At 42.7% G+C, this 20,535-nt stretch overlaps 1 protein-coding gene across 11 annotated transcripts in view; it reads left to right on the forward strand.

Annotated features, from left to right (window-relative positions):
* The window catches only part of nbeal1 (neurobeachin-like 1), a 214,191-nt gene extending 193,975 nt beyond the window's left edge, over positions 1-20,216 (forward strand). For 7 of the 11 annotated variants that reach the window (XM_048533953.2, XM_059647081.1, XM_048533951.2 and 4 more), the window contains 7 exons: positions 6,524-6,633; positions 9,507-9,679; positions 12,319-12,413; positions 13,628-13,744; positions 14,328-14,489; positions 15,532-15,680; positions 17,178-18,267. In XM_048533953.2, coding sequence (XP_048389910.2) covers positions 6,524-6,633; positions 9,507-9,679; positions 12,319-12,413; positions 13,628-13,744; positions 14,328-14,489; positions 15,532-15,680; positions 17,178-17,466 — 1,095 coding nt within the window. In that variant the 3' untranslated portion in view covers positions 17,467-18,267. Of the gene's footprint in view, positions 1-6,523; positions 6,634-9,506; positions 9,680-12,318; positions 12,414-13,627; positions 13,745-14,327; positions 14,490-15,531; positions 15,681-17,177 lie in introns of all 11 variants that reach the window. The other 4 variants (XM_048533955.2, XM_048533959.2, XM_048533962.2 and 1 more) reach the window with 1 other exon arrangement.
* Positions 20,217-20,535: the final 319 nt, after the last annotated feature.

A 20,535-nucleotide genomic window follows, 5' to 3' on the forward strand; every position in this document is an offset into this window, starting at 1 on the left:
CATCCTGTGGGGTAGGTCAAAATTACAAAACTAATGCATGGCCTGCAACGACTGAGCTGTGAGAGAAAACAGGAAAAACTTTGGCTGCGTGGGCGCTCCCTGGGTTACACACAATGGCAATCAGTATGAAAATGCTACTGACCTGAACTGAACAGCGGTGGTGAGGTGAGGCAGAATTTTTCTCCTCCCTTCTATGATGTTAGTAATTGTGAGAAAGATGGGGAAGCTACTGAGGAAACATTTTAATGATCAGAATCTCGATGCTAAGAAAATGGTCTCCAATTTTCTCCTTAAGCTTTAAATGGTGATTTTAGAATCTCAGTATTGAACAGTGACTATCTTTGTTAGCAATGGAACAAAAACAAAGTTGCTGGAAAAGCTCACCAGGTTTGGCAGCATCTGTGAAGGAAAAAACAGAGTTAACATTTCAGGTCCAGAATTGTTGGCATTGGCATTGGCAAGCCACCAACCTCCCCACAGGATGCCTGCTGTCCATCTTGTGCTTACACCACTTCAGCTGTTAGCACTTTACTTTGAAGCTTAGGGACTTGCATGCTCCTGCCTAGTCACTTACAATGCAGGAAATACAAGCATCTCATGCATGTACACAGCATGCATCTTGTGGCTCTCAGCTTAATTTCTTCCCTCTTTTTGCTCTGTACTTAGCACAGAAGCTGGCATGTTCCAAGTAAAAAGCAATGTGAAGCAGGCAGACGGAGAGCAGGCAGCTTGTCACGATGTTGAGCTCTAATCAGTCAAGGTGATGAGCACGTTGTATGTCACAGTGCTAAGTCAGTGTCAGAACCACAGCATGTGACAGCATTTACAATGGTAAACATGCTTCAAGCAAATGACTGTATGCGAAAACTGAAGGGGGGAATCAGTCCTGAGTGTGGCGAAGGAGGACTACAGTTGGTCAGGGAACTGCCATTGTCAGTTGGGTGGGTGGGGGAGGCAGTCTGCCACAGTTGGCCGGTGGGGAGAGGGTTAGGGGAGCTACCGCAGTCAATCATCCTATTCAAAAGCAGTGGAGTGGACATGGTCAGTCCTGCAGGTTAAGTGCAACCACTTTGGTGATTACGCATAGATCAGTGGGGGTGCTGTGAAGGCACCCAGTTTTTCCTGCAATGCTACAAAGGAGGAGTTAAATATAATGGAGGAGCAGTCAACAGTGATGCATGAACAGGAGCTGTCCCCAGTCAGTGAGTGGGTCATGGAGTGGGCAGGAAAGATCAGTAGTTGGAGAGGATGAGTTGGAGTGGACATTGAATGCTCATGATGCTGCAATAGTGAAAGTTTTGTTCTGTGAGCCTTGGGGAGGGGCAGTAGTAGAGTGAGTGTTAGTGTTGGCCGTGCAAGTGTGAGGTAGCAGAGAAGAGGTGGTAGCAGTTACTATTACAGAGCTTGGAAGACCATGACCTTCCTCTTGCACTGCTGGGTGACCTGCTCCATCAGGGTCACGACTCTGAACCGGGTTGAAATCAGTAACTAAGCTGGCTATCTCCGATGGCATGACCTGTCTTGACAGCCAGCAGGGAAAAAAATTGCCATCCTCCCCCCAGCCTTGTTCACCAATACTTCCAAGTGCCTGTTGCAAAGAGTAGAGAGTGAATTTCCTGTCTTCTGGGCCACGTCTTTGTTGCTAACAGTCAAATAGTACAGTGTGAGGGCCATCTCCTGGCTAGCAGTGTCTCACAGTGTGCAGCACAGTTTTAAACGTGGCACAGCAACGTAGATACCAGAAACTTCCAGCTGCGGCAAGTACTTATGCCTCCTACACTGAGCATTTTCCCAAGAAAGTGCCCGAGACATAGTTGAACAGTTAATGAGATAAAGAATGTAAGATTGAATGAGAAAGATCACTGCAAGCCAGAGTGGACTGAGCACGGTGAATCTCACTCAACCAAACACTTCAGCAGGAAATGGAAAAAGGTGTTCAGTCTCTCACCTGTAGAACTGATGCCTAGAAAATAAACTTTGCACAGTGATTCAAGTAGGGTAGTGGAAATGTAATGGAGTGAGTGAAGAAGCAGTTGATTGCTACAGTGGAATTTTAGGTTTTTTTTAGATAAACCTGTAATAAATGGGTGAAATAACTTCCCCTATCGCATTTGTGTTAATTATTAAGCAACCCTCAAAATCACACCTCAGTTATCTCTATTTAAAAGCCTTGAAATGTTGCATGAAGCAGTAAATGTCTAAAAGAATCTATGTTCAATAGTAATCTGCATTTCTCAACAACTTTACAAACGGTTGAATAGTTTAAAATGTTAAAGAAGTAGTAGCAAGTAAAGTGTGATGCTCAGGCGCAGGTAGAGATATTACGACAGGTGACCAAAAGCTTTCTCAAAGTGGTCTGTTTTAAAAAGCATCTTAAAAGAGTAGAGTGAGATTGAGGGAGGGAATTCCAGAGCTTGGGGCTGAGGTGAGCTGAAAGAATAGTCACTGATGAAAATCAGGAATGCACAAGTTGGATTTGTTCATTTCTGGAATTTTGGATGGGTTGATTCAACCCAAACCTGAACTTGGAAAAGAACCTACCTTTCAACTGCCTTCACTCTCCTTACTCCACCCTACAGTGCCACTCACGTGGGTCATCTGCTGTTACCAGGGATGGAACAATGTGAGTGGCAAAATCTCAAGTAAGTTTTGCAAAGTCTGGCCAGCCTTAATTTGAGACTTTCTGCCTCAGATCAGCATTACATCCCGTCAGCTACTGGAGAAAAGAATGGCTCCAAAAGGAAATGGAGAATGCTATGGGAGCAGTGGAGGGTGCCAGTATGTAAATCGGCAATGAGTGCTGACCCGAATTGGTATTGGATGGGGAGGGAGAGGTAAAGATTAGCATGGTGAATTAATGTTGGACAATTGTCAGGAGTGACAGGGAGTCAGGAAAGGAGTAAATATATGCCTCTTAGAACCTGGAATCAAAAAAGCTATGACTGATAAAAAGCCAAGCTTGTTGACTGTGGAAGGCTTTTGCAAAGTGTCACATATTGGGGAGAGCACAGTGACCCATCTAAAATGTTAATTGCATTTATTGTCCACGAGTTTCACCTTGTGTAACAAGTGCTAGTGCCATTCTGGAAAATTGGCACCAAGTTTAATGTTGATGAGTGGAATGCAGCTTTTTGTTTTAATATGTCAAAGGAGTTTATATTTTACAAATAAACAAAAAAAAACTTGAGTTTTGAGAGAGAGATAATGGGAACTGCAGATGCTGGAGAATCCAAGATAATAAAATGTGAGGCTGGATGAACACAGCAGGCCAAGCAGCATCTCAGGAGCACAAAAGCTGATGTTTCGGGCCTAGACCCTTCATCAGAGAGGGGGATGGGGTGAGGCTTCTGGAATAAATAGGGAGAGAGGGGGAGGCGGACCGAAGATGGAGAGAAAAGAAGATAGGTGGGAGGTAGGGAGGGGATAGGTCAGCCCGGGGAAGACGGACAGGTCAAGGAGGTGAGATGAGGTTAGTAGGTAGATGGGGGTGCGGCTTGGGGTAGGAGGAAGGGATGGGCGAGAGGAAGAACAGGTTAGGGAGGCAGAGACAGGTTGGACTGGTTTTGGGTTGCAGTGGGTGGAGGGGAAGAGCTGGGCTGGTTGTGTGGTGCAGTGGGGGGAGGGGACGAACTGGGCTGGTTTAGGGATGCGATGGGGGAAGGGGAGATTTTGAAACTGGTGAAGTCCACACTGATACCATAAGGCTGCAGGGTTCCCAGGCGGAATATGAGTTGCTGTTCCTGCAACCTTCGGGTGGCATCATTGTGGCACTACAGGAGGCCCATGATGAACATGTCATCTAAAGAATGGGAGGGGGAGTGGAAATGGTTTGCGACTGGGAGGTGCAGTTGTTTGTTGCGAACTGATCTTCACCATGGACGTCCAGTCCCTATACACCTGCATTCCGCATGCAGATGGCCTCAAGGCCCTCCGCTTCTTCCTGTCCCGCAGGCCCGACCAGTCCCCCTCCACCGACACCCTCATCTGCCTAGCCGAACTCGTCCTCACCCTCAACAACTTCTCTTTTGACTCCTCCCACTTCCTACAGACTAAGGGGGTGGCCATGGGCACCTACATGGGCCCCAGCTATGCCTGCCTCTTTGTAGGTTAGGTGGAACAGTCCCTCTTCCGCACCTACACAGGCCCCAAACCCCACCTCTTCCTCCGGTACATTGATGACTGTATCGGCGCCGCCTCTTGCTCCCCAGAGGAGGTCGAACAGTTCATCCACTTCACCAACACCTTCCACCCCAACTTTCAGTTCACCTGGGCCATCTCCAGCACATCCCTCACCTTCCTGGACCTCTCAGTCTCCATCTCAGGCAACCAGCTTGTAACTGATGTCCATTTCAAGCCCACCGACTCCCACAGCTACCTAGAATACACCTCCTCCTACCCACCCTCCTGCAAAAATTCCATCCCCTATTCCCAATTCCTCCGCCTCCACCGCATCTGCTCCCACGATAAGACATTCCACTCCTGCACATCCCAGATGTCCAAGTTCTTAAGGGCCGCAACTTTCCCCCCACAGTGATCGAGAACGCCCTTGACCGCGTCTCCCGTATTTCCCGCAACACATCCCTCACACCCCGCCCCCGCCACAACCGCCCAAAGAGGATCCCCCTCGTTCTCACACACCACCCCACCAACCTCCGGATACAAAGCATCATCCTCCGACACTTCCGCCATCTACAATCCGACTCCACCACCCAAGACATTTTTCCATCCCCACCCTTGTCTGCTTTCCGGAGAGACCACTCTCTCCGTGACTCCCTTGTTCGCTCCACACTGCCCTCCAACCCCACCACACCCGGCACCTTCCCCTGCAACCGCAGGAAATGCTACACTTACCCCCACACCTCCTCCCTCACCCCTATCCCAGGCCCCAAGATGACATTCCACATTAAGCAGAGGTTCACCTGCACATCTGCCAATGTGGTATACTGCATCCACTGTACCCGGTGCGGCCTCCTCTACATTGGGGAAACCAAGCGGAGGCTTGGGGACCGCTTTGCAGAACACCTCTGTTCAGTTCGCAACAAACAACTGCACCTCCCAGTCGCAAACCATTTCCACTCCCCCTCCCATTCTTTAGATGACATGTCCGTCATGGGCCTCCTGCAGTGCCACAATGATGCCACCCGAAGGTTGCAGGAACAGCAACTCATATTCCGCCTGGGAACCCTGCAGCCTAATGGTATCAGTGTGGACTTCACCAGTTTCAAAATCTCCCCTTCCCCCACCGCATCCCTAAACCAGCCCAGTTCGTCCCCTCCCCCCACTGCACCACACAACCAGCCCAGCTCTTCCCCTCCACCCACTGCATCCCAAAACCAGTCCAACCTGTCTCTGCCTCCCTAACCTGTTCTTCCTCTCGCCCATCCCTTCCTCCCACCCCAAGCCGCACCCCCATCTACCTACTAACCTCATCCCACCTCCTTGACCTGTCCGTCTTCCCCGGACTGACCTATCCCCTCCCTACCTCCCCACCTATACTCTCTCCACCTATCTTCTTTTCTCTCCATCTTCGGTCCGCCTCCCCCTCTCTCCCTATTTATTCCAGTTCCCTCTCCCCATCCCCCTCTCTGATGAAGGGTCTAGGCCCGAAACGTCAGCTTTTGTGCTCCTGAGATGCTGCTTGGCCTGCTGTGTTCACCCAGCCTCACATTTTATTATCTTGAGTTTTGAGAGAGCTAGTTTAAAGCTGCCCAATCCAGGGGTTTTCAAACTCGCTATCTCCAGTGACGTTGTGGTACAATCAATGCCTTATTCCTTTGTACAAGATGCTATTCATTTTAGGCCTGTTATACTTAAACAGATGCTATCGAATCTTAGCAGCAGTGTTGGTCTGCTACATAGGATTGTCAGCCTGCCTTTCAAAAAGAATCACAACTGCGATCACAACTGATTCCAAAAGTTGGTGCACAGATCAAGAGATATCTGGTTGTGATTTCTGAGTGTTTATTTAGATATTGGACAGAAAAAAATATGCTGTGTACCAAATCCAAATTTAAAAACCTCAAAACTGTCAGTTTAGCCAAAATGTTAATGAAAACTGGAACTACAACTCTCTCAAAATCTTCAACAGCAATAAACCACTATAACAGTACATTGTTTGTATTTCTCTACAATATATCCAATGTGTAGAAAATGCAATACCAAGGGCTGATGGAAGCATCATTGACACTCCTTCACTTCTGCCTACCTTTCAGGAGCGTTTAATTTCATGCACTTAACATAGTTGGAGCTGTTGTAGCCAAATGTATTCTTCAAATATCTGTGAAGCTGTTTAGTAATTCCTCATAAATCACTACAAGTGATTCTTCACTGTTTGTTGAAAAATAATGTTCAGTAGAATGAGGCTGAAATAAATGTAGAAGCCTGATTTGTCATTTGTCCTTTATAGAGTAATATGTGTGTTTACTGGACGGTATCTCACTTCCTGCACTATGCTTGTACGTGGGGCAGTATGATGCAGGTTTCACCAGATGATCTCTTAAGTGCCTGTGCTTTGGATCTATAGGTGACTTTGAGTCAGAATTGCCTGATGGGAACTCATGGATGGTTGCCTTATGATAAAAATATTTCCAACTACTTCACGTTCTCCCGGGATCCAACAGTAACTAATTCAAAGTAAGTAATTTTTATCCAGTTGAGTGCTGATCATGCTAATTTGAGGTTGCAGTGCATGCATCTATAAACAATATATTTCAGAGCAGGAGACAGGAGGAATAATAGGCAGGTACTGAAATGAACAGAACTCAACTGATAAATATCTGCTATGGGTCTGTGCTGTACTCTTAACTGTGTATTAACCACTTAGATGATAGAATAGTGATTGTTATATCCAAGTTTGGCAATGACAGGAAGGTAGGTGTAAACATTGGTGGTCAGAAGCACCAAATTACAAGGAAAATTTAGTAGACTAGGTGAATTTGTGAAACTGTGACAAATGGATATCAATGTAAGCAAATGTGAACTTGTCAACTTTGGACCTAAAAGAGTGAAAACTGTGTACTTATAAAATAATGAAAAGCTGGAAACAGTAGAGGAACAAAGAGCCTTTGGGGAATTCCAGGACATGAATCACTGATGCTCCATGAGCAGTTATGGAAAAATGATTGCAAAGGCTATTAGAACATAAGAACTAGGAGCAGGAGGAGGCCATCTGGCCCTTCGAGCCCGCTCTGCCATTTAATAAGATCATGGTTGATCTTTGTGAAACTCAGCTACACTTACCCTCCCACTGACCATAACCCTTAATTCCTTTATTGTTCAAATATTTATCTAGCCTTGCCTTAAACACATTCAGCGAGGTAGCTTCAACCGCTTCACTGGGCAGGGAATTCCACAGATTCACAACCCTTTGGTGGAAGAAGTTCCTCCTGACCTCAGTCCTTCATCTACTTCCCTTAATTTTGAGGCAATGCCCTCTAGTCCTAGTTTCACCTGCTGGCGGAAACAACCTCCCTGCCTCCACCTTATCTACTCCCTTCATAATCTTCTATGTTTCTATAAAATCTCCCCTCATTCTTTTGAATTCCAATGAGTATAATCCCAGTCTACTCAGTCTGTCCTCATAATCCAACCCCCTCAACTCTGGAATCAACCGAGTGAATGAACCCATGCTGCGGGTTCCCAATTGGGACTTATAGCTAAAGGAAAGAAATCATGCTTCAGCTATGCAAAGTTCTGGTTAGACGACACCTGGAGTCTCTGTGGGCACCACACTTTAGAAAGGATATATTGACTTAGTAAGAATTGTACCTGAGATTGATCAGAATTATATATAGACTGTAACGATTGAATTCCAATGCAAGGTTGTAGTCCCTGGAATTTAGAAGGTTCACGGGTAATTCGAATCAAGTTTCAAGATATTAAGGAGGATAAGGTAGATATAAACTCTTTCTGCTGACTGGGGAATCTAGGACTAAAGGACAGTCTAATGGTTAAAGCTTGCCCTTCGAGGACTGAAGCTAGGAAACACCCAAATGCACACAGGTAGCGTGGAATTTTCTACCACAAAGTGTAGCTGGTGCTACATAATTTTAAATATGAGCTCAATAAAGTTTTGTTGATCAAAAACATTGAGATATAGGGCGAAATAAAGTATCTGGAGTTAGATCACCCAATGATAGAATAGACTGAGTCAAATGTGCTTTACTGTTCCTATGTTCTTTGCATTTAGTGTAACCTCTTACCAATTAGCTTGCTATCCTATTACAGCACAATCATAGAATGTATTAAAATTGTATGATCCTTAACAATGGCCCTTCTTATCAGTCCAACCTGCCAGTTAAGAGGTAGAATACATTGTGGAAAGAGGCCGTTCAGCCCATCAAATCTGCACCAACCCTCCAAAGAGACCCCCAAATTTACCATGGCTAATCCACCCAGCCTGCACACCTCATGATAGTCTGAGCAGTTTAGCATGGCTAATTTGCTTAAACTATTCACCGGAAACCCATGTAGAAATGGGGAGAATGTGCAAACCCCACACAGACCATCACCAAAGGCTAGAATCGAACCCAGGTCCCTGGTGCTGTGGGGCAGCGGTGCTAATCACAGAGCCACTGTGCCACCGGTGTTTGCTCTAGACTTAGTTTCTTCATATCCTTAATGCACTCCATGATATCAGTATTGTCTTCAATGTCTGAACATGCATGGTTTGAGAGTTATTTAAAAATATCGAGACAGTATGGATTAATATGGGCAGTGTTCAGAAATCAAACACGGGAAAACTCAAGATTGCTGAGCTATTTTCTCGAGTAGAAGAGGCTAAAAGGGTAATTTGAAAATCAGAGATAGTAAGAATTGCAAATGCTGGAGTCAGAGTCAATACAGTGTGGAGCTGGAAGAACACAGCAGGGTCAGGCAGCATCAAAGGAACAGGAAAGTCAACAATTTGGACCTGGACCCTTCATCAGGTCCTGACAACGGGACCAGGCCTGAAACATGAACTATCCTGCTGCTCTGCTGCCTGACCCTGCTGTGTTCCTCCAGTTCCACAAGGTAATTTGAAAGGTTTTTAGGGTCGGGACAAACATAAAGACAGCTGAATTTAATGGTGTTCAGATTGTTGCTTGTGTAGAGAATGAATGCTGACAAGAATCAAATGGCCCATTTATTGTAATCACTATGCAGTTGTGTGCAGATTTAACAAGGTGTAGAGCTGGATGAACGCAGCAGGCAAAGCAGCATCAGAGGAGCGGGAAAGCTGACTTTTCAGGCCTAGACCCTTCTTCAGAAATGGGGTCTAGGCCTGAAACGTGGGCTTTCCAGCTCCTCTGATGCTGCTTGGCCTCCTGTGTTTATCCAGCTCTACACCTTGTTAACCTCAGATTCTCCAGCATCTGCAGTTCCTACTATCTCTGTGCAGATCTGTCTTGTTTGTTGACAGGATTTCAGCAATGAATGTTCATTGACTGTGATGATCTGTGTAGATATGATCTATCAGTAGTTAAGCCATTTTTTAAAAAGGTCATTACTTTTGCACATGTCTACAGAACACAACGTTGCATCAATGGCCCTTTTACTCCTGGGCTGGAAGTGAACTCAAAATTGTTTGTGGTGTCACATGATGGAAAACTGCTTTTCAGTGCAGGGCACTGGGATAATAGCATTCGAGTGACCGCCATTGCAAAGGGCAAGCTTACTGGACAACACATCAGACATATGGGTAAGCGATATCAACACAGCTGGTAACAAGGGATAGGCTTTTTCCAGCTATACTCATGATGAACCCACAGGTTCCCACTGCTACCTTCATCACCTCTTCGTCGCACCCAAATTCCTGCAAGAACTCTATTCCATTCTCCTGAATTTGTCACCACATTAATTCTGAAATGCCACCTCACATAGTGGTGCTTCCTTTTCCCTCAGCAAGCAATCGTCCCCAACCACTGTTGCTGCCAGGACCCTCAAATGTGTCCATTCCCTTTCCCCTACTTCTGTTTGCACCCTTTCACTTCTTCCCAGAACCATGATAGAGTTCCCTTTTCCCTCAATTTCCATCCAACCAGACCCTTCATTCAACAAAGGGGAGGCAATCACTTAGTGGTATAATTGCTGGATTTTTGATCCAGTGACCCAGCTAATGTTCTGCGGATTCAGGTTCAAATCCTGCCACGGCAGATGTTGGAATTTTGAATTCAACAAATATCTGGAATTAAGAATGTAATGATGACTGAATTCGTTGTCAATTGTCAGAAAAACCTATTTGGTTCACTAATGCCCTTTAGGGAAGGAAACTGCCATCCTTATCTGGTCTAGCCTACATGTCACTCCAATCCCACAGCAATATGGTTGACTGTTAACTGCCTGATGGGCAATAAATGCTGCCTAGGCAGTGACGCCCTTATCCCATGAATAATAAAGAAGCAAAAACAAAACAAATCATGCTGTGCCAATTAGGTGCTACAGTGGTGTATGTTAGACATATTCCCACAAAAAGCTAACTTTTGGTCAGAGATTCCATAAAGTAACATTCAGACCACCAATAAGTGCCAAGCGATGATCATCTCTAATCAGAGAGAACCTAACTGTTGCCCCTTGACTTTCAGTAGCTTTTACCATTGCTGAATCTCCCGCTATCAACATCTTGCCATTGTACTTGAGCGATCATATAAATACTATGGTTGTTAGAGCAGGCGAGAGGCTAGGAATTCTATCGCAAATAACTCACATCCTGTTTCTCCAAAGCCTGTCCACCATCTACAAAGCACAAGTCAGAAGTATCATAGAAATCATAGAATTCCTACATTGTGTAAAGAGGTCCTTTGGCCCAACAAGTCCACACCGAACCTCTCAGCATCCCACCCAGACCCATCTCCCTATAACCCACCTCATCTACACCTCCCTGAACACTATGGGCAATTTAGCATGGCCAATCCACCTAACCTGCACATCTCTGGACTGTGGGAGGAAACCGGAGCTCCTGGAGGAAACGCACGCAGACACAGGGAGAATGTGCAAACTCCGCACAAGATAGTCGCCCGAGGCTGAAATCGAACCCGGGCCCCTGGCGCTGTGAGGCAGCAGTGCTAACCACTGTGCTACCGTGCCTGCTTGATGGCATACGCCCCATTTGCCTGAATAAATGCAATCCTCAAGTAGCTTGACTCCATCCAGGACAAAGCAGAACGTCACATTCTGCAAATTCTCTTTCCAAGTTGCACACCAGCCTGATTTTCAACTATACCATCAGTCCTTTATTGTAGTGGCTCAAAATTCTGAAACTCCCTTCCTAACAGCATTGTGCATGTTCCTACACCAAAAGGATTACACCAGTTCAACAAGGCAACTCGGAATCACCTTCTTTAGCAAACTTAAAGGTGGTACCTAAATGCTGACCTAGTCAGCAATGCCCACTTACCTTGAGTAAATAATAAGGGGAAGTGGCATAGACTTGTGATGTGAGAGAATCTGAGAAATTATCATGAAACTGAAATAATGTAAGCAAGCTCAAAACTGTAAACCTTTTAATGTAGAGTTGGTGTGTTATTGCTAGCAGTCTTCAAGAATTCTCAAAACATCTACAAGCCAACTGCACCTGTAATATAATATGATATAATATAATATAATATGATATAATACCTCTCTGATGAAGGGTCTAGGCCCAAAACGTCAGCTTTTGTGCTCCTGAGATGCTGCTTGGCCTGCTGTCTTCATCCAGCTCCACACTTTATTATCTTGCACCTATAATATGATTTCTACTCCTTCTAGTACAATGTCTCCATCAAACTCATCTTCCCATTCCATGAAAACCCGAGTATTAATGTTCAGTCAGTCAGAGATTCTGGTGGGATAGGATTTATGGCAGGACTCACAGCAAATCTATATTCCAGCAAACAAAATATATTTTAAAAATTTCTTTACAAGCTATTGTAAGCATCACCAATGAGAGGAAGTCTCCCACTAAAAGCCAAATTATATCCCTACTATATTACTAACTGATTATTTCTGCAGTAAATTGTAGCACAGTGAATAGTTATACAAATTACATGGGTAAAGTCAGTCTAATCCACTTGCAGCAGAACAGAAATGATTCATGGCTAACTATACAATTGTCTCCATTCTTCCTGAGACTTGTACTGTTATAGCATACAGCTACCCTGTTATTTTACAGTATCATCCAGGTCACCATGAGCAATATCAGAGATAATCTCCCAGTGAGGGATATATGTAGCAAAGCATGGACTGTGGTGGACAAAATAAATGATCAAAATTAATAAGTGATCTTCCTGTAGTTCCAGAAGGCTTTAGACCCATTCACTCTTTACATTTTGGATGTCATCACATTTTCTGGTCTCATTTTAGACATTGTGACTTGCTTGGCAACTGATTACTGTGGAATCCATTTGATATCGGGCTCAAGAGACACAACATGCATGATTTGGCAAATCTTACAGCAGGTCTGTATTTATAGCTTTGTTTCCATTACGGTTTGTAAACTGCAGCATTTTATAGCCTCATGGTATTTAGATAGTCTCAAAGTTAAACTACGTGAATCTGCTTACAGTTGGTCCAAATCAGCCCATACATTGAGAAGTATCACTCAGCTGCACACAAACCTTTCACCTCAGGTTTGTTGTAGCAGTGTTATAGTTCTCAATGTTCAGGTTGACATAAAAATTCATTTCAATCTGCAATAGTCCCATAGAACAATTGTTTGAGGGACATCCTCATTTTAAAGTTTTTGAGAAGATTTGTACCTCGGGTTGTGGATGAGGTTGTAGATTTGCTTGAGTGCAGATGTTTCGTCACCCTGCTAGGTAACATCGTCAGTGCGTCTTCAGTGAAGCATTAGTGTTCTGTCCTTGTTATTTATTTGTCTTGGTTTGCTGGGGTGGTTGGCATTACTTCGGTTCTGTTTCTCAGTGGTTTGTATATTGGGTCCAGCTGGACCTTAGCAGACCTCCAACAACAAACACATTGAACTGGACCCGATATACAAACCACTGAAAAACAAAACGTGAAGTAGTACCAACCACCCCAGCAAACCAAAGCATATAAATAACAAGGCTAGAACATTGGCGTTTTAATAGATGGATGCCTAGTCTCAGTCACAAACAAATTAGTAGTGCTACATATTGCAAAGAGTGAGACATAAATATGAGACTGTGTTAATCATCGAATCAGCCCTGCTGTTCCTCAGCCAGCTGTGTAATAGTTTGCTAATAATGCAATTCAGCAATATATATTTATGCTGAACTGGTGAATTCAACCAAGGCAATAGCGAGACTGCAGATAATTGACTTTAATTCTCTTAGACGAGGAGTTTGCCCTGAGTTGAAAGGCAATAATTCGAGCCCTGTTCTGGAAACTTGAAGACAAATTATATACTGATGCCCTAATGACAGCTTTCATAATGAGGCCTAAATACAGATTATCTGGCCATTAACACATTGTTGGTCGTGGGGCCTTATTGGCGGCCAAGTTTTCTAGATGACAATAGTCACTTTATGCTTCAAAAACGTTTCATTGTCTGACTGTGGGGCAACTTGAAGCCTTCTGAAGCACTGTACTAATTCAAGGCTTTCTGTTGTATTTGGCAGCAGGTTTATTCTTGTCTGCCTGCAAGCTGATATTCTTCACTGATGTGTCGTCAACTTCCTTTTTGATTCAGGGAGGAATAGCTGTTGGTCTAGCGCAGAAGCCCATGCAGATACTATACGGACATACTGAGGAGATAACGAGCCTAGCTATCAGTACAGAGCTGGATATGGCTGTTTCGGGCTCCAAGGTAAAATTCAATAGTCCAGATAGTAATTGCTAATTGACGAGATGGCCACCAGTGCAGTCCAAAGGATTGATTCCCCGTACTAATTTCTGGCTCCAAGTACTCACCATGTTACACTTAGCACTTCCTTAAAAGAAATTCTTTCTGTTAAAATTCAGGTGATCCAGTTTCATCTATTTACTTTTATTGTCTTTCATCCACTACAGGTTCTTACAAAAGTAAACAGTAAATGTATCAAAAAGGATTGACTGGGTCTTTTTTATTTCTGGAAAATGGAGCGCTGAGGGCAACCCTGTAACAGGTTGTTAAAATAACTTGAAGTTTTGATAGAATGGAAAGAGAAGAATGTTTCCTTGTGTGGGGAAAATATCTAGAGGCCCTCAATCGATATCGCCAAGCAATCCAATTTCTGAAGATTCTGGTTAGCATGTCTTAGGATAGTAGTTGTTGGTTGTGTGTTGCCTTTTGATAGTTTATATCAGAGCCAGGTGAAGACTGTTATCTTGGTTTACAAGTTGATGTTGACCAGTTGATGAAGTCTAAATGACCAGATGACTGTCCGATTCCCTTTGTGCGTCTCCTCTAGGATGGAACCGTGATCATTCATACCATTCGACGCGGGCAGTATATGAGGACACTTCAACCGCCCTGTGTGAGCTCACTCCCTCTCTCCGTTCCCAATCTGTCCGTATCATTGGAGGGACACATCATTGTCAACACTGTCATAGAGGGAAAATCAAATTTTAAGGTACAACATCAGTGGCCATCTGTGTGGATTTACCACTTAAGTGAAATGTGAACTTGTGAAAATGTTATGAACTAAAAACATGAACTGCTTGATGCATTTATAGAATTATGAATCCAATATTTTGCACCTCGTATGTCTGCTGTGTGCACCCCAGCTGCAGTGACAGAGACCACAACAAAGTGGAGACTCGCTGCACCAACAGGCCGAGGAAGAAGGGGAGAAAGAATGAAATGGTATAACATGGATTTGAATCAATTGTGTGCCAGAGCAAAGGGTTAGCCAACCCTTGGTTTGCATACCTTGAGGCTCTCAAATCTCCTACAATAACTCTGGTACAAAAAAAATTCTAAAAGATGTCACAGACTTGGACTAATGAATCATTAGCATAATTAAATACAATCAAAGTCAATCTGAAGTACTGAGAGCAATTTTAATACCCTTATTTAAAAAAAATAGTATTTCATTAGAGGCAATTCAGAGAAGGTTTGCTAAGATGATCCCTTGAATGGACGGATCGTCATATGAGCTAATCTTAAACAGGTTGGGAACCTACTTAGTGGAATTTAGAAGAAAGTGAGGTGATCCCATTGAAATGTTTAGGATTTGTAAGGGGCTTTATAGGATAAATGCCAGGAGACTCCTAATCCCGTTTCTTATGGTCTTGACTCTTTTCCACACTCTTCTCTTACTCCCAAACCCCCAAAATATTTTACAAACTAACTCTTCTATTGGAATTTGACATTTCCATAGATATTAAGTCCCTGGGGCTTTGCAGGCACAGTAGCTTGAATCCTTGGTTGGAGTTTAGAACCCTCACATGGGACATTTTTACAAAGTGTGTGAAACAGCTTGCAGGAATAGCCTTGTCTACACACAAATCCTGACTTCTTCCCACCTTCAAACTCCTAAAATTTTGGACAGAGAAAGATTCCCAAACTGGCTGGATTATGGGAATACTAAAATCTAGTTAACTGTTTGTTGGAGAGCATTGCGCCGAGTCTCTCTCAGAACTACTGTTCTCTTACGTTTTTGCTTTTTGCAGGATAAGAATGCTCTACATCTGTATTCTGTGAATGGCAAACACTTGGCAAGTGAGACTCTAAAAGAACAAGTAACTGACCTGCTTGTCAGTGGTGAGCATATCATTCTCGGCAGCATGGAGGGATTTCTGTCTATACGGGATTTGTACAGGTGAGGTGATTATCAGTAAACATCAAGAGCCAGAAAACACAATCAGTCCCAGGCTTGACTTGGCCATATTGTTGCTGGAGAACTTGTATTACTAACAAAAGCTAATTCTAAAAGTAGCCTCTAATCTATGTGAGAGAGCAGCTCGTTTATGAATATTTTTTAATCTGCCACATTCGAAGCATAGTCACAATGGTTGATGGGAATTTCAGGCATTAAGGCTAGAGCTCTTCTTGAACCAGGTAATGAAATAATTTTCATCAATGAATAACAATGAATAATATTTTTTAAAAACTTTTGATCAGTTTACAAGTAAGTCAGAGTTTCTTGTGCAGATGCTCAATTTTTTTTGCTCCTTGTTCATTGTACCTGACTAGTTTGCCTTTGGACATTCCTTTTACAACTGAGTTAAATGAACCATGTTATTTCTGTTCCATATCCCCTCCAATCCCTGTTTCATTGAGAACAAACTTAAATATCTTTGTTATTCTTAATACGGTTTGTTTATTTGTGAAGCATCTTCAGGCATTGTTTACTTTATATTAATGCAAATTGTGCACTTAAAAGATGGTGCTTTGTTAACAATTGCAATCTGGTTTTAAGGTTGATGTAACACTGACCTACATTGGTCTCCTCCACCTAGTGTTTTGCAGGTTGCACATCAACGCCTCCCAAACTATAACCTGGACCAGCTTGAGTGACGACGGCAGTGACACACTGTTACACTTAACTGGGGTAGTGTGCTGGAAATCAAACTGTGCAATTCCCAGAGTTGTTTCAAAGTTAAAAATGTTAATAAGTGTACAGAATTTTCCAATTAGCGGTCTTTCAGACCCAAGTTGAATAGTGTGTGGATCAGGTTTGTGTGCAGAAAAGGATTACTATTTGTTACAAATAAATACATTCTAACGGTAGGTAAACAATTATAAACCATCAGCGTAGAACTCTGGAAGATAAAACTCCACCTCCCCCACGCGCACTGCCCAAAACGTGGTTTAGGGGTGATTGAAAGACTGGAAAGGCAGTTCACCAGTCCTAACCTTGTTACTCAAATGACAACAGTAATGAAAAACAAGACAGAGATATACGTCAAAAACATTTTAGAGGTTTTTACAAGAATGTTAACGGATAATTTCTCAGTACAATGCCAATAACAGTTTATAAAAACATAACAAGTAACTTAATTACTATCAAAGTGTGTTTGACGATCAAATTCAAGAGTCACATGAGTCCTTAATTTGCCACGCACAGCTTGAAGGTGTAGCTTGTAAAAGTCTCCTTTAACCAACACACTTTATGAAAAAAAAAATTTCCTGGTCGCAATTACAGTTTATTGTAAGAGCACACTGCAGAGTTTGAAATTACTTAATTGACTGGAAAGTACTCAGCACATCTAGGAGTTATGAAGGTGCTGTATTGGTGCTCGTTTTTTTCGATATCTCTTTTTAATAGCAGTAACTGAACTTGAGGAGCTAACATTTCTGAAACATTTCATTTCAGTCTGAAGCTTAGTGCAACCCCGCTAGCAATGAGATTGCCAATTCACTGTGTGTCCATCACCAAGGAGAACAGTCACATCCTAGTGGGACTGGAGGACGGCAAACTGATCATTGTCGGCGTAGGCAAGCCAGCTGAGGTAAAGTCCACAGTTCTGAACTACATCTACAAGACGGTGGAGAGCTCCCACCTGCCTTTTCTATTGCAGCTGAACCTAAAGTCACCCAGCCAACACATGGAACAATGCAACAGGTTTCACTTCCCAGAATCAAGCAAGGAGTCAGAAAAGTAACACTAGTAATAGACGGGGTGACCAAGGGCAGGAGTGATTCCATATTCTGGCTGCCCTTTTGAATGATGCTGCATCCTTTCAGGAAGGAAAAGAAAGGAATAATGTTGAAGGAACAGGAGGATGTAAAGCATCGCCAGGGACTGACGAGAAGAACCAGGAAGAGGAAGGGAAGGTTTCATTCCTGTAAAGAGTTGGATTATCCAGAATTTAGTGATATCTATTTCTATGATTACCAAAATTAATCAATCCAATTATCTAACGATTGTCATTTCAGAAGTGGCAACCGTTTTTATTGTGTCTCTTCAGGACCCATGAAGAAATGTGCATGTCCTAACTCTAAAAGGAGGCAGTTAAATGTTAATCCCTGCAAAACATATATGTTTAAAAAGCTGCTTTAAAAATGGAATCAAAACTTTTTTGGATTTCAGAATGTTCACTTTTTCCGTTATCAGCATCTAACTGAGCCCTTTGCTGGTTCGTTCTCGTCACTTCCCTTGCACGATGGTAATAAACCTTTTCATTTTTTAAAAAGATAGAACATTGGTTTACCTTGTGTGGAGGTTACTCAACTTGAACGAGGAATGCTGGAGACACTTATTTTGAGGTCTCAGTTTACTGGCTCCTTCATACTGGTGACCTTTTTCCCTCTATTTCTGCTTTTTCTCTTCCTTCCACAAATAGATGCGATCAGGGCAACTTTCCAGGAAGCTCTGGGGTTCCAGCAAGCGTCTGAACCAGATCTCGTCTGGAGAAACTGAATACAACCCCCAAAGTGAGCTGAAGTGATGAGGTCAAATCACTGGAAGGAACAAAAATCCTATGGCTTCCTGTCTGCTGTTACTGATCATTCCTGTTTTCCCTGATCTCCATCTGATTGTCAGCCAAATGAGACTATGCAACAAATCAGTGTGTCCATTTCTGATCATGTAGCACAGATTTCATTTTGATGAACCTTCCTCTGTCTCCTGTTACAGGTAGTAATGGAGCTCACCCACTTCTACTCTTTTTAAAAAAAAATCCTGATGCTTCTGCGCAAGGAAGACAGTCTGTTTACTTTTTTAAAAAGGCATTTTTTCTTAAAGGATCATAGCGCTGGCGGATGTCTATTTAAAAAAAAACTTGCTCCCTTTGGCATTTTAAAACACTTAATAGGATCACTTAGGAATGAAGTTGGTTTGCATTGCAAGTGCCAAGGCCTCAAAACCTCACCAGCGCTGAAATGGAGAGCTAATCCCATCAGGATCCCTCTGGAACAGAATCGATGTGATGCTCCAGCTATTTACGTACCTGTGAGGAAAAATCTTGCAGCTGGAGACAGTCTCCTAATCTTGCTGCCTGATGTCTTTTTTTTGAAAGCTCTAAAGGTCATGGTTACTGTCATCTTATTGCTCAGTACATTGACTTCCAACCAAGACAGCGGAAGTAGTATTCCTTTCCAAAAATACTTCCAATGTGATTGATAAACTGGCATTGTTGGAATGATTTTGTGTTTGTAACATACCCCTACCCATCTTTCTTAGCCTCACAAAGCTTTCTTTAAATCATTAGATTGATTTCACAATAATCAAGCACAACACTTCATGATGATATGAATTGCTCACTTGTGTCAATCAGTACTATTGCACAAACTTAAATGCATTAGCCTCTATTTCCCAGACGTACTGTTCTTCTGTGTGCACTTTATATTGTAAACATAATTTATGGAATCAGAATTATTTTTATTTAATGTTTTCTTCCAAATTGTTACTTTGCCTGAAGTGTAAACCATTTTGTAGCTGCTAGCAGAAGGGACCCATGCAGGATTTCAATGTGTCTAACCCCTCACCAACCCCTGCAACCTGGCTTACCTCCTGTTAAGGAGCAGGGGATAGAATACTGAATTATGGAGGTGTTGACTTGCTCTTGCTCCATTAACTACAGTGGTGGTGGGGGAAGGGAGTGAAAGAGAGAGAGGGAGAGAGAGATAGAGGAGCAGTGTTGGAATTGGAAGTACAGATGTCCCATCTCAGAACTTCATCATGAGCTGCACATTCACAGGTATATGACGCTATGTTGGTACAGAAATGCCATATGGTGTAGAGAATGGCATAGTGGCATTAGGTGTAATGTGTGTCCAATGCTGTGTTGTGCCGTTAGCTTTGAGGATGTTTTCTGCTGGTCACAATATCATGAGTACGAGAGATTGGACAGGTAGAATTATGTAAGGCCGCTCTACCATTTACAGCCAGGAGAGGTTGTGCTGGAGGGAGAGCAAAACTGAATAATGATTTTTTTAAAAAAAAAATCACATCAGTCAAGGTATACCATAGTTACTTCCTGACATGTATTGGCCAACAAATTATAAAGAATATATTGGTTTTGTTTGGTGGTGGGAACAATCTGACCTTATTTTATTCTGAACATTAACAAATTCAGAAAGTGAACAAGAAGTTTTAAAATGGAACAGAGTTAAGAAGAACTTAAGTAAAACCGTATGGTCTCAGTTATTAAAAAGTAAAAGCATGGTGCATTAGGCAAATCTGATTTCTCTTATTCAGAGTAACCTTTCAGAGGATTAGGGTTTGTCACTTTACAGGGAACACAATTGTCACTTTTAATTTTCTGAATCAAATGCAGCTTCAGCTAAAGAGCGCTGGTAAGTGAAGCTAAATTCTTGATGCAAAATTCATTGCACATAAGTGTTTGCACACGATTATGTTTGTAAAGCTGACATTTTATTAAAGGAATGAATAGAAAGATGCTTCCGATCAGATGTGTGACTCATAGTTTTGATTCATTAAACACCAGAAGGAAACTTTATCCAAGATATAGAACCACCTTTCACTTTCAGTTTGCCTTTGCATTTACTTAATTATAGTGTTTCAAAATGAGAAACTTTGATCATGTAGTATCATTTTCATGAAAAACATTGCAAACTCTCACTTCATAGTGACTCAGGAGCTAACTCTTTTGGTTGGGCTGAGATGCCAAGTGGCAGTAATAAACAAATATGAATACATTTTGTTTATCTGACCAGCTATATTTTATCTTGTTTTAAGTGACCAGTAAAAGCATTTTCCTATTTTATGA

This window comes from Stegostoma tigrinum, chromosome 7 (genome assembly GCF_030684315.1).
Source record: "Stegostoma tigrinum isolate sSteTig4 chromosome 7, sSteTig4.hap1, whole genome shotgun sequence".
In the NCBI taxonomy this organism is placed as follows: domain Eukaryota; kingdom Metazoa; phylum Chordata; class Chondrichthyes; order Orectolobiformes; family Stegostomatidae; genus Stegostoma; species Stegostoma tigrinum.